At 40.5% G+C, this 22,864-nt stretch overlaps 1 protein-coding gene across 4 annotated transcripts in view; it reads left to right on the top strand.

Annotated features, from left to right (window-relative positions):
* ITGB6 (integrin subunit beta 6) overlaps positions 1-22,626 on the top strand; it is a 78,700-nt gene extending 56,074 nt beyond the window's left edge. For 3 of the 4 annotated variants that reach the window (XM_012808975.2, XM_012808974.2, XM_003795982.3), the window contains 4 exons: positions 6,025-6,122; positions 11,397-11,516; positions 16,558-16,724; positions 22,083-22,626. In XM_012808975.2, the coding sequence (XP_012664429.1) occupies positions 6,025-6,122; positions 11,397-11,516; positions 16,558-16,724; positions 22,083-22,181 (484 nt within the window). In that variant the 3' untranslated portion in view covers positions 22,182-22,626. The remainder of the gene's footprint in view (positions 1-6,024; positions 6,123-11,396; positions 11,517-16,557; positions 16,725-22,082) is intronic. The other variant, XM_012808976.2, reaches the window with a different exon arrangement.
* Positions 22,627-22,864: the final 238 nt, after the last annotated feature.

Raw genomic sequence — 22,864 nt, 5'->3', positions numbered from 1 at the left:
TGTAAACAGAGTGAGAAAATCAATTTTTCACTCAGTGGGTACTCACCATACAGGTGTCAAAACTTCTCTGTCACTGTCCCTGGCAAACTAAGACATGTCTCAGGAGAAACTTGGGGACAACTAATTAGAATTACTTGAATAGAATTTAATGTAAAATGTCCTGCCAAGTTGATTCTTTTATTCTTTTTCTATTTTGTCTTCTCTGGGAACATGGTTTGATCTTAAATCTTGTTTATAATCTGAAATTAACAATCAAAATAGTTTGAATTTGGGGAATCAGGTAAAGGATCTCCTTGCTGTTTGCTAGTTTTGAGATGAGTCCATTTTTTTTTCATGCATGTATTTATTTATCAAATAGGTCACGTAGGTATTAAGTACCTACTGTATGCCAAGAATCATGTTAGGCCATCAGCATGTATTAATAGTAATTACCAAAACAGTTAGACTTTCTATATTCACAGGTTCTGAGAGTCTAGTGGTAAAGACAGACTTTTTTAAGTGATTAAAATGCTGACAGTTGCAGTGGGGGACAGAAGAGGGTACAGGGGAACTACATGCAGCAGGTGGGGCTACCAGACCAGCAGGTGCAGCCATCAGCTAGAAGCACAAACGGGTAGAGATTTTGAGATCTCCACTAGGCCTCTGCAAAGCCACTTCAAACAAATATATGTATAATCTAGGTAAGTTTTGTACCAGCTCTGGAGTCCCTCTGTGCCATCAGAGCTCTGGGAGTGTTTTGTTTGACAGGAGGTACCAGAGTGGGAAGGCACAGGTAAAGAGTCCTCCCCACTGCACAGAGGGTGGTCTGAGGATCAGTCCTGGTGGCAGTGGTGACTGTTTCCCCAGGTCCTTACCCTGCCGCCCACCACTCCCAACTCTGATCTGCCCAGAGATGGCAGCGGCTGCTGTCCTGAGGATCCTCACCCAGGTTCCATGAGTACAGAAGCACACACAGACCTCAAAAAGGGCTCTGTGACCTTTGAGGACATTACCATTGACTTTTTACAGGATGAATGGGAACTTCTTTTTTTTTTTTATGAAGGATTATTATATTTATTCCTTTTTTTCCCTTTTATTAAGTCATATACACATAGATCATGAATACATTTATGCATTTGTGGGGTACAATGTATTGATTTTTTATACAATTTGGAGTGCTTACATCAAACAAATCAACAAAGCTTTCACCTCATTTACTTAATTATTGTTTTAAGACATTTATGTTCTATTCTTGATAGATTTGACTTGTACCCTTGCAATATGCTCCATAAGTGTGGTCTCCCAATTTACCCTCTCTCCATCAAGCCTCCCCTCTCCCCTCCCATCCCCCTCCACTTCTCTTCTTCATCCTGGGCTATGTTGTGATCTATCTTTCATAAGAAAGTGTGAGTAATTATAAATTGGTTTCATAAAAGTACTGAGTACATTGGATACTTTTTTCTTCCATTCATGAGATACTTTGCTAAGAAGAATATGTTCCAGTTCCATCTATGTAAACATAAAAGAGGTAAAGTCTCCATCTTTTTTAAGGCTGCATAGTATTCCGTGGCATACATATACCACAATTTATTAATCCATTCATGGGTTGATGGGCACTTTGGCTTTTTCTATGACTTGGCAATTATGAATTGAGCTTCAATGAACAATCTGGTGCAAATACCAGAGTGATCTTTGGTCTTTTGGATATATACCTAGTAGAGGAATTCCAGGATCAAACAGCAGGTCTACTTTTAGATCCCTGAGTGTTCTCCAAACTTCTTTCCAAAAGGAATGTGTCAGCTTGCATTCCCACCAGCAGTGCAGAAGTGTTTCCTTTTCTCCACATCCTTGCCAACATCTGTAGTTTTGAGATTTTGTTATGTGGGCTACTCTTAGTGGAGTTAGATGATATCTCAAGGTGGTTTTGATTTGCATTGCCCTGATGATTAAAGATGATGAGCATTTTTTCATGTGTATATAGACCATGTGCCTGTTTTCTTTAGAGAAGCTTCTGTTCATGTCTCTTGCCCACAATGAAATGCGATCATTTGTTCTTTTCTTATTAATAAGTTTGAGTTCTCTGTGGATTCTGGTTATCAGACATTTGTCAGAAACATAACTTGCAAATATCCCCTCCCATGGATGAATGGAAACTTCTTAACGAGGCTTAGAGGCTCCTGTACCATGAAGTAATGCTGGGAACTTTGCACTTACAGCCCCACTGGGTTATGAGCATGGAGCAGAGGATGAAGAGTCACCCTCTGAACAGAATGTTTCTGTAGGAGTATCACAGTCTAAGGCAGGTCCATCCACTCAGAAGTCTCACCCCTGTGAACTGTGTGTCCCAATCCAGAAAGATATTTCTTTGGCTAATCTATGTGGGCAGAAACCCTACTGACTGGAGTAAGTGCAAACCACCGCCAGCACCAGGATCATCACAGTGCAAAGAAATCCTTGAAGGTGACAAGGACAGATCCTCAAATATAAAGGGCTGCCCTCTGAATATATCAGGGAACACCTTCCCCAGCTGGGAAGGTGGGGAGGCCCTGTTGGCCATGCTGTGGCTTCTGAGGTCTCCAGCCTTTCCCAAATGTGAGAAGCTGAAGAAAATCACCAAGTGCAGGGAGGATCTTCACAGAAAAAAGGGTCATGATGAATCTGGTGCACATGGGAAAGCTCCCAGGCACAAACACACCCCTGTTCACCACCCAAGAGTCTACACTGGAAGAAAGCATAGCATATGGGAAAACCTTCCATGGCAAGTACCGGGAGAGGCCATTCTGGAGAAAGGCCTTGGAAGTGAGTGTAGCTAATGAGGAAAATTCTTCAGATAAAACTCCAGCATTGTTGACCACTAGAAAATCTACACCGGAGCAAGGCCTCCTGGGTGTAGCTAGTGTGGGAAGTCCTTTAGTAAAAAATCCCCCCTCATTAAACACCACAAAGTTTACCCTGGAGAAATGTGGAAATTCCCTTAGTCAAAGTGTTGTTCTTAACACAGAAGAATTCACACCAGAGCAAGGCCTTATGAGTAAGGCCAGTGGGGGAACTCCTTTAGCCAAAAAGCTACCCTCTTTAGATACCAGAAAGTTCATACTAGATAAAGGCCTCGTAAGTGCAAGGAATGTAGGAGATCTCTTAGTCGAAGCTCTGTCCTTATTCAGCACTGCAGAATTCATGCTGGAGCAAAGGCCTTAGGAGTGTGGCCAGTGGAAAGTCCTTTAGACAAATGTCTGATCTCATTTAACGGTGGGTGGCGCCTCCAGAGTGTGGCAACTGTGGGAATTCTTTCAGCTGGTGATCCAGCCTCATTCACTACCAAACATGTCACAGCAGGTAGGGGACTCATAGATGCAGCTCATGTGGAAAAGTCTTTAACTCAAAGTCTAACATCATTTAGCTCCTGAAAGCCCACACTTGTGAAAGGGCTTAGGCCTGCAAGGAATGTGCTGTCTCTGCAGTGTTATGGCGCTGGAGGGCCTTTGTGAGGAGACATAATGGGCTGCCTCACAAAGCCGCAGCTTGTGCACTATTAAAGGCCTTGCTGTGAAATCTACCTGTCATCTTGGGGCGTTGTTTACCATGTGAGATGGGTGCAAAATGGAGAGGCTAGAAGGAATGGATAGCTTTTGTGGGGATCTGTGGGCCTGTCCCCCAAAATAAAATGACAGACAGTAGTTCTCCTGCTGGTTCTGGTCAAATTCACTTTGCCGCCCAAGACCTCTGAGGAAAGAATGCAAGGATTTTATTGTTCTAATTTGTGACCCAGATCCCTATACTTTGTGTGAGACTAGAGGTCATCCTGAGGAGATGTCAGCTCTATCAGGTCAGGCTCCTGAGCATCTGGGAATAGGATGAAGTTGTTCCATTGTTCCCAGAGGATGTCATATAATGCCTGACACTGAGGAGAACCTTTTCACAAACTCTGCAAAGATGAGATGCATAAGCTGATGTCACTCTGGAGGCAGGGGAAGTCAGGTGGGAGCCGTAATTAGTACAGAGATACGGGGTGTGGAGGAGCCTGCAACAGACCAGATGAACGTGTGTCTCCTAAAGGCGCATTTGCAAACCTCCCAGTGACTGGGGAGCTGCCACAGGACCTAGAAATCTGTGGCTGTCCAATAGCTGAGGTCATTGTCAACTAAAATCATCTAAAGGTTTCATGCATTCTTGTGGACTTTCTGCAAAAAATCGGCATGGAGTTGCCAAGCCTTCTGGTTTCTAAAAAGTAGGACATCAGATATTTGATTTTGAACCGTATTTTACCAACTTTCTTGATATGTGTCATACAAAAGTGACATATAGTTTATATGTGTTTGTGGTGTATAATTTGAAGAATTTTGCTACATAAACTTAAAAAATCATCATGATCATGAACACTATCTGTGATTCACCCCCTGCCCTTTTATAAACTCTGCCTGCACCCCCTAGGCCTGCTAGCTCTACTGATTTATTTTCATTCACAGGAGAATAGTTTGTTTTCTAGAAGTTTGTGTGAATGGAATCATAGAATGTTCACTTCTTTTTTTCTGATTTTTTCACTCTGCATAACTGTTTTGAGAGTCATAGTTCATCATTCGTTTTAGTGCTGAGTAATATTCTATAATTAAGGGCATAATTTGTCCATTTATAAGTGAGCAGTTGGGTTGTTTCCGGTTTGGGGTTTTTACAAATAATACTACTCTGAATATAGGCATAGATTTCTTACTATGCATACCTATGTTTTATTTTCTCCTGAGCCAATAATACAGTGTATGTGAATGCTTCCCTTCTAAAGAAACTGCCAGGCTGTGATTTAACCTCTACCGCTGGCATTCCTGCCAACAGTATGTGAGCCTTCCCATTCCTCTGCACTCCTGCCGGTACTTGGTATTGTCAGTCTCTTTAATTTTTATTGTTTTCATAGCTGTATAATGGCATCTCTCTGTGATTTAAATTGACTGTGTCTGGTACTTTGTGTTTTCCAACAATTTTTGTGTTTATTTTTCACCTGTATGTCTTCGTCAGAACAATGTTTATGTCTTTTGCTTATTTTTAAATGGATGTTTGGGGATAATTCCTTTTCATTAATACCGTTTGCATAATTCCTTTTGTCCATACGCTTCCTACATGGGGAGCCTCAGAACTCCATCGCAAGGAATAAATGGCCCGAGGGTTGGTGAAGGCTTGGCTAAGGAAGTGCAGTTTCAGCTGAGATTTGCTGATGCATGTATGGGGGCGGGGGGTAAGCATGAAGAAGAACATAACATACCACTGGGGAGCAGAGACAGGCGGCATGAGGTGTCCATGGTGAGAAAACGCGTGCTGTTTTGGGTTACTCCAAGAACAATCTATTTGTAAAGTGATTTTTCAGCACAAGATTAATTCAAGGTATACATTTTGCTTTGCTCTATAGACACCCCTAGAGTAGTTTAAGTCTTAGGCTACGTTCTTGGAAGTATGCTTTGCTATAAGTAATAATCTTGTATTTAAAAGCCTTTGTTAATGAGGACCTAAATTCTAATCCTCCTCCTTTTGAAGATACTCTCATCAAGGCTTGGACTTTTAAAAAAAAAAGAGTTACAGAAACAGTGAATTTTAAAAATAATCACACCTGACATATACACAGACCACTAATCAGCCTTGGAATTCTAGTTAACATGTAGGCCATTTCTATCAGGAAATGAAAAACTTCGCCTAGTCTCTAATCGTATTTTTGGGACATAAGCTCTCCTTAGGAAAAAGTAAAATGAAAACATAGATAAATCAATTGGGTTTTGTTTTGTTTTGTTTTTTAACTTAACCAACCAGAAGCAATCATTACAGATAAACAGTATAGTGGCTATTATCAAGGCTGGCTCAGGGAACACTGATTACTATTGATTACTGAGTAAATTCAGAATAATCAAGTATCCGCTCAGATATCTTTATGAAAGTAAAAAAAGGCACTGTCACCTATGAGACACTCCTATAGCACAAACTGCAACAACAGTAAAGCAATATTCCAGCTGTGTATCTAGTTTCCACCAACACGCACTGATGTCAACTGTTGAATACTGTCTGCAGGAGCTGCATTGAGTGCTACCTGTCTGCAGATGGCCAGCCCAGAGAAGAATGTCTGGACAAGTGCAAACTAGCTGGTGCGATCATCAGTGAAGAAGAAGGTTCTGCTTTTCTTAAATTGCCTTTGTTTCCTTCCCGTAGTTCTTGAGAGCCATAGTTCTTTATAAATCAAGGCCATTTTTATAGCTCGACCTTATATGTACTGGGGCATGAACACACTCACATTTAAGAGTAAATGCATTCTATGAGCCTAAAAACTCAATGGCATGGGACAAAACAGGTGCAATTTAAAGTCATAGCTGTTCTATTAGACCTCAGCTCTGTTGGCAAGTTCATCTCTACTTAAACAAATGCAAATTGCACAGAACTCCAGAATGCTTTATTCTTCAAAGTAGAAAAAAGATAATTGAGGAAATAGCTAAATGTTAGCCCCCAAACCTGAAATCATCCTCTGTCAGCTGATTGCCTTGTTTCAAGGTAAGACAAAGGCAGCTGTAGAGCCCTGGTCCTGATAGCAGCTCCCAGATACTGGGTGAGATGGTTTCTGATAAGTGGTTAGTGGCTGTCCCTCCCGCCATACGCCTTTACCCCAGCCTTCCAAACATGGGCATCACATGACCATCCTTAATTCCATTTTCTTCATCCCCAAAATATAAGAAGGGCCTGTTACCTTTAGCTGCTAAGCAAACTCTGCTCTTGCTTTCATCTTTCATTTTAAACTTAATTACTTTAAATCAGATTCTTCATAATGGCAAATCTCACCTCAATTCTTTAGCTTTTATTTTAGCTGGGAAGCCCATTTTAAAAAATGGTTTGTGAACTTTAAAACAAAGAATAGGACTGACTCTTCCTAAAGGGACAGTCTCGGAGAATTTGATTTGTGTCATCCCAAGCTCTCCGCATTTGCTCGGCTCGCCTTAGAGATGTGGCCAAGATGTAACTCAGGTGAAGGGAAAGAATCAAGACAATAATTTATCACCCTCTAGGGGATGTGTTTTGAATAGATGGAATTAGAATATGGAAATTAATTTGTATCCAAAGTCAAAGAAGTTAATGACCTTTATATTGTTTCAAAAATGACTTACATTGTTTCAAAATTGAGAGTTCTGTCTGCACAGTGGAATTGCCCTAGATGGCAGGACAGGATTAGTGCTCAGGAAACCCCTCATCTGTGCTTTTCTGGTGACCAAAGATAAACAAGCCAAATAGCAATAAATTGGACAAGATGGTGTGTGCCTTACACTAATGGCCACAGGTAAGCTGTATTAACACACTGGGGAAGGTGGCGTTTGTGGACTGTGCACATGCGTAACTCGTGCAGAGTCTCAGCATAGCCTCTGGGGTCATTTTACAGCAAGCCGTGGGGATATTTACCAGCTGTTTCTGATAAATGGGTAAAAATTGCAGAAAATGCCCTGCACAGTACTAGGACTCAATTCACTAGCAACATGGGGAACGTGATGTGTCAAGTGGAAAAAGGATAAATCGTAGAAACATGTAAATCATCTCGGCTTGAACTATGTAGTTACTCTATTTAAGTATGAAATTTTCTGAGTAGATTATTATAAATGCCTGGATTTAAGAAGGCAAGAACTCCAGTGGCATTTAAAATATTTACATTATTCTTTGTGTATATTTGACTAAATTCACTTCAGAATAGGGGGGTACAACTATTTCTATCCCAGAAATGGAAAATAATCATTGGATTACTAATACAACTTAAAGCACTAATCTGGATGAATTTGAAAGAAAAAGTATATTTGTCAGACTGTGATTTTAAAAGCCACTTTTAAATGAGCCCTTTCATAAGTCCCGTCTCAAGTTACCCAGTTATTTCATTGATGGTACCACCCTGAATTCATCACACCCTATTGGCTCTTCCATAGGGTCTTTTAGCAAAACATCCTTCCCCCAACAAGGTCATGGATAGTAAAATAAAATAAACCTGACTTTATAATCCCTATGAACTGTTCCTCAGTTGTGCTGTGGGTGACTTGGGTGGACACATCTGAGGACATGATTTAACCTCATTCATTCCATTCTACTGGCTTATGCTTTTAATTTATACTAACACTGTTATCCAAAGTGCATTTCATGGAACACTAGTTCTGAAAGCATCAAATGGAAAAAAACTCCCAAAGTCATATACATTTTGGAAATGGGAAACCAAGATTTTTTTATTGTTTTTGCAAGGCTTCTGAGAGTTTTTATGCACATTTAATTTAATATGAATTAAATTAAGAGTGGCAAGGGGAGGAATTAGAGTAAAAAGGGAGTTCCCAAACTTATTTGACCATAGAACCCTATTTCCCCCCTTGGGAAACTATTTCTTTGAGAACTGTTAACTGATCCTGGAGCTGAGGTCTTAAAGGCATAGTTGTCTTAACGCAGTTTTGTAGAAGTTTTGTATTTTCTATATCCTTCCTGGACCTTCCCAGACCCCACCTCCTCAATCCTATTCTCACATTTCTTCCCTACGAATGATTTCATGGACTGCCAGAGATCTCATTTTCCTTGCTTTATTCTAGAGGAGCAATTGTGGGCATTCACAAAGGACAGCGAAAAAGAAAAGTCCATCTTTATGAGCAACAAAAGAAAACCTTAGCAGCTAATTATGCAAATCTTACGTGGCACATTTGATAATACTATTTCAATACCAAAACACTACAGAACAGGCTACATCTAGAGCTGTTAACAGTCATGAAAAGGAGTGGTGAAGTAATTAAAGCAGTACAGGAGCTGCGACTCAAAGGTCATATTCACTGTTCCATTAAAACTTTAAATAACCCTGGCAAGTAAAGTAAGCCTCCTTGGGCTTCAGTGCACCTATTTGAAAGAAAATTAAAAAAAAAAAACAAAACACAAGATTAATATTACTGAACGCAGGATGATAAGCCATCCACATATTTTCTACCTCAGAATAAAATGCTCCATTAAATATATTCAGGGCAGCAGAATGAGCCTGCATTGTCCTGGCAGAGAGGGGGCAGGAAGGAAGAAAACATTCCAGTAAGAAAAAGAGTGGTGATATAACACAGGGTATGGTGAAGACCATGTAAAAACAACCAAAATGTGGATTATATATGTAGTGCTCTGTGCAGCCAAATGCACGAAATAATGCAGAGGTTCCCAAATCTTTTAATCAGAAGGATTTTTTTTTTTTTTTGAGACAGAGTCTTACTCTGTAGCCCTCAGTAGAGTGCTGTGACATCACAACTCACAGCAACCTCCACCTCTTGGGCTCAAACGATTCTCTTGCCTCAGCCTCCCAAGTAGCTGGGACTACAGGTGTCTGCCACAACACCCGGCTATTTTTTGTTGCAGTTATCACTATTGTAGGTTGGGTTCGAACCTTCCAGCTCTTGTGTATGTGGCTGACACCTTTGCCACTGAGCTACAGGCACTGAGCCTGGAATCATCTTCTTAATGACTAGTAAACAGCTAAATGTACTTGTTCCTGCATGTACCACCAACTGCTTAAACCACAATACCCAGGACTGGGTCCCCAGAATTTGTATTTTCTTTTTAGAGTCTTACTTTGTCACCCACAGTAGAGTGCCGTAACGTCACAACTCATAGCAACCTCTCAGCTCGTGGACTTAGGTGCTTCTCTTGCCTCAGCCTTCCAAGTAGCTGGGACTACAGGCACCTGCCACAACACCTGGCTATTTTTTATTGCAGTTTGGCCGGGGCCAGGTTCGAACCCGCCATCCTCAGTATATGGGGCCAGTGCCCTACTCACTGAGCCACAGATAGCCCTGAGTCAAGTGCTATGATGTCACAGCTCACAGCAACCTCAAACTCCTGGGCTTACGCAATTCTCTTGCCTCAGCCTCCCAAGTAGCTGGGACTACAGGTGCCCACCACAATGCCCAGCTATTTTTGGTTGTAGTTGTCATTGTTTGGCAGGCCCAGGCTGGATTCAAACCCACCAGCTCTGGTGTATGTGGCAGGCCCCTTAGTCACTTGAGCTAAAGGCACCACCCAGAATTTGGGTTTCAAAACTTCCAAGTGATTTAGATGGCTGTAAACATTTGGAAATGACCAGATTAGAATGGTTTGTAATTAGGTTTCTTAATATTCCCATATAATAGATGTTTCTAATGGTTTCAAAAACTGTGCACTTAAATCTATCATCTGAAATCTTATTTATAAGTGTTTTACTAAATGTTTCACTAGTCCCTGTGTTCATAGATAACACAAGGTATACTTCTCAGAGACTCTGTCAGGTTATCTTATAAATTAAATGAAAAACAACAAATTAATATTTCTTTCTGTGGATATGGTATTTTTGTACCAAAAATAGGCTATGATGTAACTTTTCTTTCAGAGGAATATATGTAGATTCTGTTTTAGTGACACTTTTTAAATTTTTAAGCTAATGAGAGAGGTTATAAGCCTAAAGGAGTATGTCCAGGATTATCTGGGACAATCCCAGTTTTAACATTCTATGTCATGTGTTATAACATGCTACTTAAGTTTTCTGAAAAAGTGTTCTTAACTACCGTCAAAAATTCTCCAACTTAGAACAACTAGAGAATTGTTAATCAGTTCTCTAAACTGTTGCTTTTTTGGTTTGGTTTTTAATTGGGAAAATGCTGCATAATTTTGGCCTAGCTGCTAGACCTCTAGAATTTCTGATATAGTCCTGACATCCTCCATTGGCCATTTTACTTCGTTTTCCATTTCTGTCATGACATTTATTTTCTGCCTCTTGAATAAGCTCAATATGAAAAAACTCTTCATTTGGAAAATATTTGAGGAAAACTGGATTTTTTTTTTAATTAAGAAAGGAGCTATCCTGAATAATAGGCAAACTTGGATTCCATATTCCTTTATCTTTCTCCTCCTGGTCCCTAAGCTACATAACACTTGAGTCTCAGTTTGCTGATGTTAATTTATATTTATTGTTGTGACAGAATATGGCCAACGATGTTGAGTATGCCACTGGGGGAGGCCCTCTGTGAAGTATCAGTATCAGTTCGTACTGTGCAAAATGTAATTCAGACGTCCTTCCAGATGCTCTCAGCAGAGAGGAACATGCAGCCCCTCATTACCGTGATCGGGGCCATTCTATTCCTGCGACAGCTGTGGGTACCTGCCTTGAAGTGCTTTCACTTTATTGAAATCCTGCCCACAACAGTTTGAGAGGGATATTTGATGGTCAGTCCTGATTGACCACATCTGGAACTATTCTTCTGGACCGTGGGCAAAAACTGAAATCTCGGGTGGTGGGGAAAACAAACCTCTGCCTTTTGTATTCCCATTCTGCAATACTGACAGTTCTCCCTCGCATAGTAAGCTCACTATTTTGCTTAAAAAAGCAATCTCTTTTGGAATCTCATTAACCTAATGAATGACTCCTTTATCTGCAGATTTCTCAAAGGATAGTTCTGTTTCCTGCTCCCTCCAAGGAGAAAATGAATGTCTTATCACATTCCTAATAACTACAGATAATGAGGGGAGAACCATCATTCACAGCATCAAGGAAAAAGGTGGGTGACTTGCCTTTCACAGTCAGTGGCAAGTGATACTGTGTGAGAGGAGAGAAAACAACCAGAAGGTCACTTTGAGTCACTTGCCAGGAGAGACATTGCCAAGTTTTTGATAGAGTGCCTCTACTTTCCCAAGGATTGAAAGATAACTTTTAAAAGGTTTGATATGTTCCAATGTTTCTTACGAAGACCAGATAAAAGACAACTTGTATTTGGAGCAATCATCATCCCCTGAAAGCTGGCTGGTGAATAGCAGAAAGGTGAGCCAAATGAAATGGAATGTAAGGGACAGGTGTATCTTTAGGAAAGGCTGACAGAGAGACACCTAGCAGCTTTTAAAAGTGAGTTGGAATCAGGCAAACCTTGCTTCAAATCCATTTAATAGTTCCTTGACATTCTGGAAGATACTTGCCTCTCTAGGTCTCTATTTCCTCATCTGTAAAATGGGAAAGATAATTGCACTTTCTTCCAAGGGTTGACTTAGGATTTAAGGAATGATGTACTTACAATATGTGGCAGTTTGGAACTGACAAGTTAATGGGTGATTAGACGATAACACTGGGTCAGAAGAGATAGGGACCAGCAGCTGGGGAGGGTGTGATCTGTAGAGGGGATCCAGCTGGGGAGGGTGTGATCTGTAGAGGGGATCCAGCTGGGGAAGGTATGATCTGTAGAGGGGATCCAGCTGGGGAGGGTGTGATCTGTAGGGGAGGGTGTGATCTGTAGAGGGTATCCAGGGGTCCATTGTTCTTGTGGATTTTTATCCACAACAACTTATCAATTCAGTCTGAGACATCAGGACCCCTCAAGTTAAAATTTCACATTCAGTGGAAAGAAAACTTTACATCAAGTATAGAAGAAAGCAGTTGAGACGGTACTCATACTGAGAAGTTCCCAAATTTTAGAGGGTATCAGACTCACCTGGGAAGCTTGTTAAAGATGCCTATATCCTGAGTCAGCAGACCTGATGTGTGGCTCAGGACTCTGCATTTTGGCTCTGGCACCTCTGACCCAAATGGTCCCAAGATCTCTTTTTGAGTGACTGCCTAAATAGCCTGTCTGCACTCTCAGACACCCACAGGTGCCTCACATTTTCTAGCTCCAATGAATGATGTGTTTCTCTCTAATTCTGTCCTGCAGAAGTGACAGCTGCATCAAATCAGACCTCATCAGACCTTGTCAGCAACCTCCTCCTCCCACAAGGAGCTTGCAACCCAAGTTCTGTCTCAGACAGCAGTGGCAAGGGCAGGCTAAAAGTCAGCTGTGTGTTGTTGCGTGTGCCTGCTTACCCTGTACCAAAAAAAGTGATAGCAATGTGCTGATAAAACAGTACATTTTCAGTAATTTGAAACCAAAAGTATCAAAATGGCATTGCTCAGCATGACAACCAAAGCAATGCCAAGCTAACCAAGAAAGACATTAGAAACCAATCAAGAAAACATGTTCAGAAAAGTAGCACATCACAGTGCTGAGGGAGAGGGAGAGATAGAGGCTGGCGCAGACCAAGAAATGCATAGGTGAGTGTAAACTTGGCCTTGAAGCTTCATTGCACAGAGTGATCCAGGAGAGTTGCTCTTGAAAAATCGCATGTAAACTGACTTCTTTGAAATGCACACATAAAATACATCTTACAGCCATTAGTTTAGGAGCACAGGGTGACTCCTGCTGTGCAAGGAAGAATCACTTTACAATACAGAAACACCTGCCTCCTCATTATCTGTTTCATGAGGTCAAATTCTCCACCCTGTTTGTGACTACGCCACTGGTTTTAGCTATCTTCAAATCAAAACCATCCCTGCTAATACTGATTCTATTGAAAACATGAGTTCCACACAACAAAAATTTGCAGAATCAAGCTCTGTTTTTAGTTGGGAGGCTTTTGTGCTTTTGTATCCAGTTGACTTTTTTTTTTTTTCCAGTGAAACGTACCTGTGACTGATAAATGGCTCCTCATTAACTAACTGCTGTCTGTTCTTCTCTTCTTCCACACAGTATGAGTGGCACATCCACACGCCGTCCTTCAGAGCGGGCACAGACGCCCTGATGCCTTTTTATTGTGGGATTTTATTAGCCCTATGCCTTTGTAGTCAGGAAGAGTGAGGGAAAAAATTACCTCCCTGAGGCTTAACACTAGTCACCTGCCAGCTTCAAGGATGCCTCTTCCTCAAAAAATACTCACATTTTTGGGTAGGCCTGGCATTTCCAGGAGCCAAGAGAGCAAAACTGGTCCCCCCAGAAGTCAATAGTCCCTCCTCTTCATAGCTTTAAGAACAGAGAATCCCATGGTGGTCAGTTGGAGGTGTGGGTAGAAAAGAGGCAAAATGAGGAGGAGGAAGGAGTGGGGGAGGTTAATGATTCCCAGGTCCTCCAAACAAATTTTAAAAGGAGCTGAGTGAAGAGCGGCCACCAGGGTGCTTAGGGACACAGGCACAGCTTCACTCAGCTTCTTGCTGACATTCAGAGCCTAAGAGCCACATCAGAGTCAGGAAATAGGACTTGGGGAGCCTTCCTGGCTGGAAGGTAACCACCTTGCTAGAAGATTCCATAAAAGTGCATTTGTCACAACAATAGTAACATTAATAATAACATAAAAGCTCTCATCTACTAAGCCAAAACCATGCGCCAGATAACATTGTATATGCTTTACGTGTACTAATTCACTTAATATCCTTAACAACCATATAAATCAGACACTACTATTATTTTTGTCTTACGGGCAAGGAAATTGAGGCATAGAGACCTTAAAAATTTGCAAAGTCTTGCAGTAATTAAGTGCCAGAGCTGGTTGAGGAACACCGGCAGTCTGGCTTGGAGCCCATGCTCCTAACCACTGTACTGTACTGCCTCCCACTGGCTGTGCAATCATCATAAATACGTGAATGGCAAAAAGATGTGCTAGATCAGCATCGTCCAACAGAACCGTCATGCAAACCATACACGTAATTTTAAATCTTCTAGTATCCACATTTAATGAATAGTTTACCATTCCTATACAAAATTTGGTCATTTCAACAGGTAATCAACATAAAAATTATTAATGAGATCATTTACATTTTTTCCATAACCAAATGTTCAGCATCACTTGTAGCACAACCTAATTGGGAAAAGTTGCATTTCAAGTGCTCAGTAGAGGCGTGCGGTAGAGCTTGGACGGCACAGCTAGGTTAGCTACTCGGTACTTTAGAAGTAGGCCCAGCACTAACCTGGACTTGAGGACAGAAAAAGGGGAAGAGTGCCCATGGCACACAGTGATAGAGGCGACCCTCTGAGAAATCTGTCTTCAGTCTGACCTTTTCAAGAAATATCAGAGTATAAAGAGTAAGATCTCTATTGTGTAAGATCTGCTCTGGCACTAAGGCCAAAAATCTTTTCTTGAGAAAGGTACAATTCCCAAAGACCTTGATTTCTTCAAATAATTATCTCTGCCAGTCTGCACCCAGTCCTCCTTTATTTCCTACTAGAGACCCCTCCTCATTCACGTCTGGCTGCAGGGTCTTAGCAAGCTTCATCTTGCTTTGGGCAGGAGCATGATACACCCCACCGCAGATATTTCTCAGCCAAAGATGTAGCCGGGGTCTACATGACATGATCCTGTTACTTTCTTTGCAGGAGTGTTGCAGCCATGGTTCATTGCTATGCTTAGATACAGTCTTTAGATCTTCCTGCTATAATAGCTATGTCATTCGCTCCTTTACTTATTTCTGCATAATCTCCTTACCTGGTTTCTTGGCCAAAGAATGAAACTGTGTGAGGCCAGGCACCATGCTGTGAAGGGGCCATTAGTCCCACTCAGATTCAGATCGGCTATCCATCCTCACCTTAAAAGCAGCATGACTGGTTCTATTAAATAATATCTAAAAGCAATAAAAGGATAAACTAAGAATGATTCATTTCCTTCCCAGATCCCATGGATTTTGCCTTGCTTCTTGCAGAGGGAAGCAGATATTTAACGATAATTTCTATGTAGGATGTTTTTTCCCACAAAGCAAGAGGAGAGCTTAATTATAATGTTTCATTAAGAAATGTATCATCTCCTAGCATATCACCAGGATTATTAGTCATTCTTCTGTCAATGAGGGAAGGTACTGTATAATTGCAAAATTACATTAATATCACCAATAGAGTCAAAATAGCATTTTAGAGGATATTTCACTTGAAAGGACCATACAAAACATCTGATTTCCCAAAATTCCCTGAAGATAAGAATTACTTAGAATGCCTTAAAAAAAAAACCTGTGGCCTTGTCCGAGACTTATTGAATCAGAATCTTAAGGAGGTTGTCTAGGAAGCTGTGGGTTTAACAAGCGTGAGCCCTTTGCTTATCATAATCATCGGGAATGGGCAGGAGACACTGAACTTTGTTTTACAGATGAGGGCCCAGAGGCTCAGAGAAATCCAGGGACTTGATTAAGTTCACACAGCTGCTATACGTCAGATGGGACCTGAACCCACCTCTCCAACTCTGGTCCAGGACCTTTCCAGGAAACCATAGCACTGTATTGGGTTCAACAAAATAAAACTGAAAGCTGTCATTGTCTTCTGTCTGTAAAAAAAGGAGCAGCACATAGTAATCTTTCCAGGAGATAGGTTGTATATAAATTTTAATATCATCTCCTAGACTGCTCACAATTCAAGAAGATCCATGAAAAAGTAATTATGTGCGTGCCACCCACACATTTCATTTGTACCTTATCATGTACTCAGAAGAGACCATCTTTTGTGATAAAACTAGCATCATTCTTGGTCCTTTAAACAGTCCCCATGCATTGATTGTCACTCTTCTGGCTTCTAACTCTTAAGTCAGCCATCAAGTGTGCATCCAATTGCTCTGAATGACTACACTCCTCCTTTACCTCCTGTTCTTTCTTGAAAGAATGAAGGGCTACACTTTAACAAGTTACTCATTTTAAAAAAATTCAACAAGACAAAAAGGTGTCAGTATTGACCCCTGGCTGCACAGAAGATCCAAAAAGAAATGCCTTTCCTATGTCAAAACATTAATGGTTCCACCTTCTTATCATAATTTTCTTTGTTTGCACAGATTGTCCAAAACCTCCAAACATTCCCATGATCATGTTGGGGGTTTCGCTGGCTAGTCTTCTCATTGGGGTGGTCTTCCTGTGCATCTGGAAGCTGCTGGTGTCATTTCATGATCGTAAGGAAGTTGCCAAATTTGAAGCAGAACGATCAAAGGCCAAGTGGCAGACGGTACGTGAACATTGAGGGCTATTCTGGGAGAAAGAGCCGGGTGGAAGGGATTGGAGGGCTCAGCCTTCCTCTGCTCTAAAAGACAGTTCCATGTTATATTCTCTCTCTACCACTCTCACCGTGAGCCTAAACGCTTTCATTTCTGTTCTGCATCAGAGACAAAGGAACCATGACTTGGACCTAGATGGCCCTTGTAACGTATTTGTCTGTCCGTGCACTGTGGGAACACACACCACTCTGAGGAGTCTCATTAAACTCTACAGAAATACTTGTTACTGATGTAATGGGTTACAACACAAAAGTTGAGAAGACTTTTTAAATACAATGCAGATAGTTTCTCGTGAACAACATAAATTTTAATCAGCTACCTGAAAAAAACAAAAGCCCAAAGTATCAACCCTTAACTATATGGACTCAACAGATATAATTTAAGTGTCTTCTCTTCACAGGAGGCAAACAGAAAACAGAACTACAGTTTTCTGTGTTTCTTTTCCATTGGAGAGATAATTACATTTCTAGAGATCCATAGAAACAATTTCATGATTTTAATTTCATCTCTCTATCTCCAATGGTGTGTCCAGCTATCTAATACCAATTATCTTACATTGCTGATTCTAAAAACAGTGATATCACCAGAGAAAATACAGGCAAACACAATGCTTTGAGGGGTTCATCAGCTCAAGTAAATTGATGTTAACACTTTTATCTCTAAGCCTACAGTGATGTCTTCTAAAGCAAATGGAATTTTCCATTTTGAATAAGTTTGTCTTACTACGCGATATTTATATTTTATGTAGTTATTTCAAGCTACTCATAACATATGATTCAAGACAATGCGCAATGAAAAATTTCATCTATTTTATCTTCCTGCTAAAAATGCCTTTAGATACAATAAGCAAATGGAATGTATGGATCTTGTTTGGAACAGTGCAAGTGTAAAAAATATGTTTTTAAGACAACTGAAAAAAGATGGAAACACACTGGATATTAGAATGATAGCAAGAAAGTATAGATGATTTGATTAGGTGTGATAATAGCATGATGACTTTGCAAGAAAATATCCATAATTTTTAGAGATACATACAGAAGGAGTGAGAGGATATGAAGGCTGGAGTATGCTTTGAAATAAGTCAGCCAAAAAAGGAGAGTGGGAGGGAGGGATAGTTGAAACAAGTGTGGCAAAATCTTGATGATTGTTGAATCTAGGTGATGGGTTTATGGCAGTTTATTAAACAGATTTCCTCTTTTTGTTTATCTTTGCATGTTTCATAATTAAACAGAATTTTTCTGGAAAGCAAATTGTGGGTTTGCATTAAGGATATAATTTATCCATTCCTAACAGTGTAAAATGCAACCACACAGGTTAGTTTGGTGACTTAGAACATAGTGCTAATGAGGCCAAAGTTGAGGGACAGTTAACAATGTCCGATCCCATGGCCACAGATGTTATTTTTAACTTTAATCAACTGTTGAGCAAATGCCTGGCAATGGTGAGAAGGAGAATCAGGCAAAAGAAAGTGGTTAAGTTGGCACAAAAAGCAACAGCAGCAATTGGCTGAACCACGACCAGCCCTGGGGAATAGTCTTGGTATTCCCGTTTAAAAGGTAAGTAAACTGAGGCTCAGAGACCTTAAGGGACTTCCTAAATTTTCAGTGCATGGTAGAGCTGAAACCTTAATTGTTCGTTGTTCTTCCAAGCACAGCCTTTGGTTGACCCTTCCAGAAATAACAAGCAGGAATTCTGCAAACAAGGACTTGGGCAATTATGTGATGTGTGTCTATTCACCAGCACATTTTAATGTTCTCATACAAAGGCATGAGTACTGACAAATGATTAATATCTTTAAAATAACATTTTAATTAACAGTTAATTTTTCCCAAAACATGAATTGTTCTCCCTCAGGATGTAGAACATGACTGAAATTCAAATGCTGAATTTTTACTCTTCCTTCATCTAAAATGGGACAAAAACATGCATTAAACAGATAAAAGCATAAATGAAAAATCTTGTTCCCTTGTTAAATTGAGTTTCTTTGAATAACAAATGTTTGATGTTCCTGACTAGATAATGACTGGGTAATAATTATTCACTTGGATGCAAAAGAGTTTTAATTCAAATAATTCAGTTCAAAGTTTACTAATATATCCTACAAGAAAAAAAAAAGTGTTTCTCAGTGCACATACACACATATAAAAGTCTTTGATTTAATTCAGTTTTTATCGAAAAGCTGTTTCTTCAAGAGGTGAATTTGACTGATCTTTAAGACTCCAGGGAACATCCAGGGACTATGGGGACAGTTGGGTCTTCTGACCCATAAGACCCCACTGGATTCTTAAGGCAACAGAGCTCAGGATAGAAAGAGCTTACCTCTTGAAATATTTCATTATAGCTCTAAAGAAAGGTTACCTTTCTATTATGCTTTAAAAAAAAATACCCCCCTCCCCATATAGTCTTTATGAAAACACAAATGGAAGATATTTAAATTCATCTTTGATTAGACATTTTTTTCTAGGATGACAAGTCATTAACTTGAAGCAAAAAAAAATATTCAGCTTGACATTTCTTGCAGTCAGGGATTGATTTTGTACTGTGCTAAGCAAATCAGGTCTGTATTTGGCAGTTAGGCAATCATTAAGGAAGCTGTGGGTCATGACAGAGAGCTTTCTTCTTACCACGTTTTCAGGGTTGAAAAATGTGCCACTGCATTTGCAGAATTCACAGCCTAAATTAGCACTCTTAGACTCCCGCAGGAATCAGCCTGGTCACCCAGATGGTTAGGGGGAAACTGACCTTGTCTGACTCACCCGAAATTCAGCAGGGCCCAAGCACGCGTCTCAGCTGTGCATCCTATGTAGGGGGTTACACGTGCTTGTCACTAGAGGAGGCAGGAGTGGACTTTTCCACATTTCTTTCTGCCAACAAAACCCAATGTGAGCACCTTCTCCTGCACCTTGGATGTTATCTGGGGTCAGGAAGCAACTTAACACACCCCAATAGCAGTACGTACTTGCTCTTCCTCCACTTTCACACCTCCACCTTACTGGCCCTTCACGGGAGTCTGCTCTACCCACTGCCCTCTGCAGGGCCTCTAGAGAGCAATGGCCTTATAACCAGCTTTGAAAGACATCCCTCAAATATTGCAGACCTGAAGAGATGAAGTTGCTTTAATGTACAGAATGAAAACTACACAATCAAAATTAAATATTCAACCAAGTATCTACAAAATAGTATTGTTACTCTGTCAATTGCCACTCAACTCACCTTCATGGTGCATATCGACATTAAGTGTGAAATGTGGGTGCATTTCAGTGGGTTTGACTTGATGTGGTATCGAACACGTTGACCTACAAACTGCACCCGCTCCCGCAGAGCTGGCCCTGTGTTTCCCTTTCCAGAGCATCTTTTCTTGTCACTAAGTCTCCCTCTTCCTCTAGGACAGGTTCCACTGTCCCCGCCAGCCTGCACCTCTTATTTTTTTCCATCTTGTTTCTTCAGTTGACTCCCTTATTCTCCTGTAATCAACTAGCTTCTAGTCTCTAATATTTAGTAGAAGCCCATACATCATTTTTGTTTCTAAATGAGACTCCACCTATGTCTAAGGCCACATGGTCCTCCTTTTGCCCTCAGAATCCCAAATTCTTATGGCAGCAGGACCAAATAAGAACTGGAGGTCCCTCAGAATATCCAGGGTGATCTCAGGATGGAAAGCAACATGGCAACTTGGTCCTCACTATCATCCACCCCCACCCAAGGAACCTCTTTTCTATTATAGCTCCTGGACAAGGATAAGTCACACAGTCAGAGGTCAGGCCACTGGCTTGGGCAACATATAAATGGGGGCACATGAGTTCCTGCTCACAATGAGGTCACTGCTACAAATCCAAGGGCAGTGAGTGGGAGAGGGCAGGGAATATTTCTCAATTTTTTTCAGTTGTCCCCAGAGCTAAAGGAAATATATTGAGAAAGCAAATACTACAATCATGTTTTGTTTTTAATCTACACCTGGAAATTGCTAACCTATTTACAATTCATAGAATAAAGAGACCAAAGTATAACATTTTGTAACTTACAGGGTCAGAGGTGGTATCTGGACTCCATACATATTCAGTAATAGGCTTAAAATGTTAAGAGTACCAAAGCCCCGGGGGAAAGATCTTTATAACCTCCTCCAAGACCTAAAAGAAAAGGACATTCCCAATGTGAAGAAAGGCTATAAATAAAAACTAATAAGGAGAAGTAGCATTTATTCAACATTTACTGTGTTCCAGGCACAGTGTCAAAATATACTTTACCCCTTTGGATGAGACAGACACTTTGTTAATCCCTTGTTTAGGGATGAGGGACACAAACGCCCAGAGTTGCTTCTGTAAGGTCACGTGGCAGAGCTGGGTTTGAACCCAAGCTGTAGGCTACAAAAGCCTCTGTGGTCAGCCTTGGAAAGTGGGAGAGGAGATGTCGCACCTTCCCCAGACCTCTTCTCTGCCTAGAGCAACCAGAGAGGCTTGGTTCCCCTGGTCTTCTGCCACCGCGTCAATGCTATTGGTGCCTAGAAGCACATGGACAGCCCAAATAGCGCAGCTGGGGTATCAAGCATCAGCACATACCACGCTTTCCCAAGAGCACAGCCAGGTTGCCACCTGCCTTGGGAGAGTCCTTCTTTCATGACCCCAGAGTCCCCCATGCTAGTTTACACACTGGTTCATCTATGAAGCCAACTCATTCTTTTGCTATCCAGGTCTGTCCTAGAGAATCTCCTCTCTCTCTCTCTCTCTCTTTCTCTGCTCCTGCCAAGCAGCTAGTTGCTCCCTCTTCTGAGTTTTGACCTCATTTTAGGAAAGATGATTTGGGACCTTTTTTGATACCTCTCACCAGCAAGACATTTCTTAAAGGTATATTGTGTTATTCGTATTTTCATGTTTCTACCAGTTTCACTGTTCCTGGTTTTTACTTTTTTTCACTTTTAGTTCACTTATCAATGTTCATGTTACTTATTCAATAAATACTGGGAACCTACTGTGGACTAAGCACTCTCCTCAGTCCTGAGAAAACAGTGGTGAATAAAATAGCCAAATCTTGTTCTCTATTATGAATTACTAGATTGCCGAAAATGGTAGGACTTTCAGAATGCACACATATGGGATTGGTTCTGCATATTAAAAAAAAAAAAAAAGAAAATGTACAAATTTTAAAATGCCAAAAGTATGAAATATCAAAATAACAAAAATTATTCCAATGGTTTCCAAGATTGAGCTTTTCCAATTTGAGCTATAATGAAAATAGAGGTAATGTAACAGTATAATAACAAAATGTACGTACATGCATTTGAACCTTTTTCTGTTTGTTTGTTTTTGTTTTAGGGAACCAATCCACTGTACAGAGGCTCCACCAGTACTTTTAAAAATGTAACCTATAAACACAGGGAAAAACAAAAGGTGGATCTTTCCACAGATGGATAGAATGACTTTGGCCATGGAAAAATCTGTTTCACTGATATGAAATGTTAATGCACTACTTAATTTTTCTTTCTTTGTTGCTTCAAAATGAGGTTGGTTTAAGATCATAATAGGTCATTTGAAAATCAGTCACCCTCTATCTGAAGGTGAGAGACTATGTTGACAGTTCAAAACAATCAAGAAGAGGAATATCCTTAGCCAAGAAGTGACTTTGGGGATCGAATGAGGAATACTAACTCTGTTGTATTAATGCCTCAAAAAAATCATCAGAATGATTCATGGGGGCCTGATTTCCATTTGAAAAATGTTTGAAATTAGAATCTCATTTGCTTCAGGAACACAGCCACCCGAAGTCTTTGTCTCTGCAAAGTCACAAAGCCCATATGCTCACACTGTATATCCACACTCATCAATTATGTCTGAACTTGCAGTAAGTCTGCCATTTCACAAAGGAAGGTTTTTTTAAACTCTATGAGAAGTGAGATTCTGATTTTACTTCAACTAAGAGGATGCAGTTTTTCCAAAGATATCCCAAATGTAAGACTGAAAATGAATGGTTAATTTCTATACATTTGTATCCACCTAAAAGTCGAGCACCCCGGGAAGTAATTTTGTTTTACAGAGGAGGAAGAAGTAATTTATAAATTAATAAGTCACCTGTAAAAAACAAAGATGTCAACCCTATC

Source organism: Otolemur garnettii, unplaced genomic scaffold (assembly GCF_000181295.1).
Source record: "Otolemur garnettii isolate 467f Iridium unplaced genomic scaffold, OtoGar3 scaffold00098, whole genome shotgun sequence".
NCBI lineage: Eukaryota > Metazoa > Chordata > Mammalia > Primates > Galagidae > Otolemur > Otolemur garnettii.
This window is presented reverse-complemented; position numbering and strand designations above follow the sequence as displayed.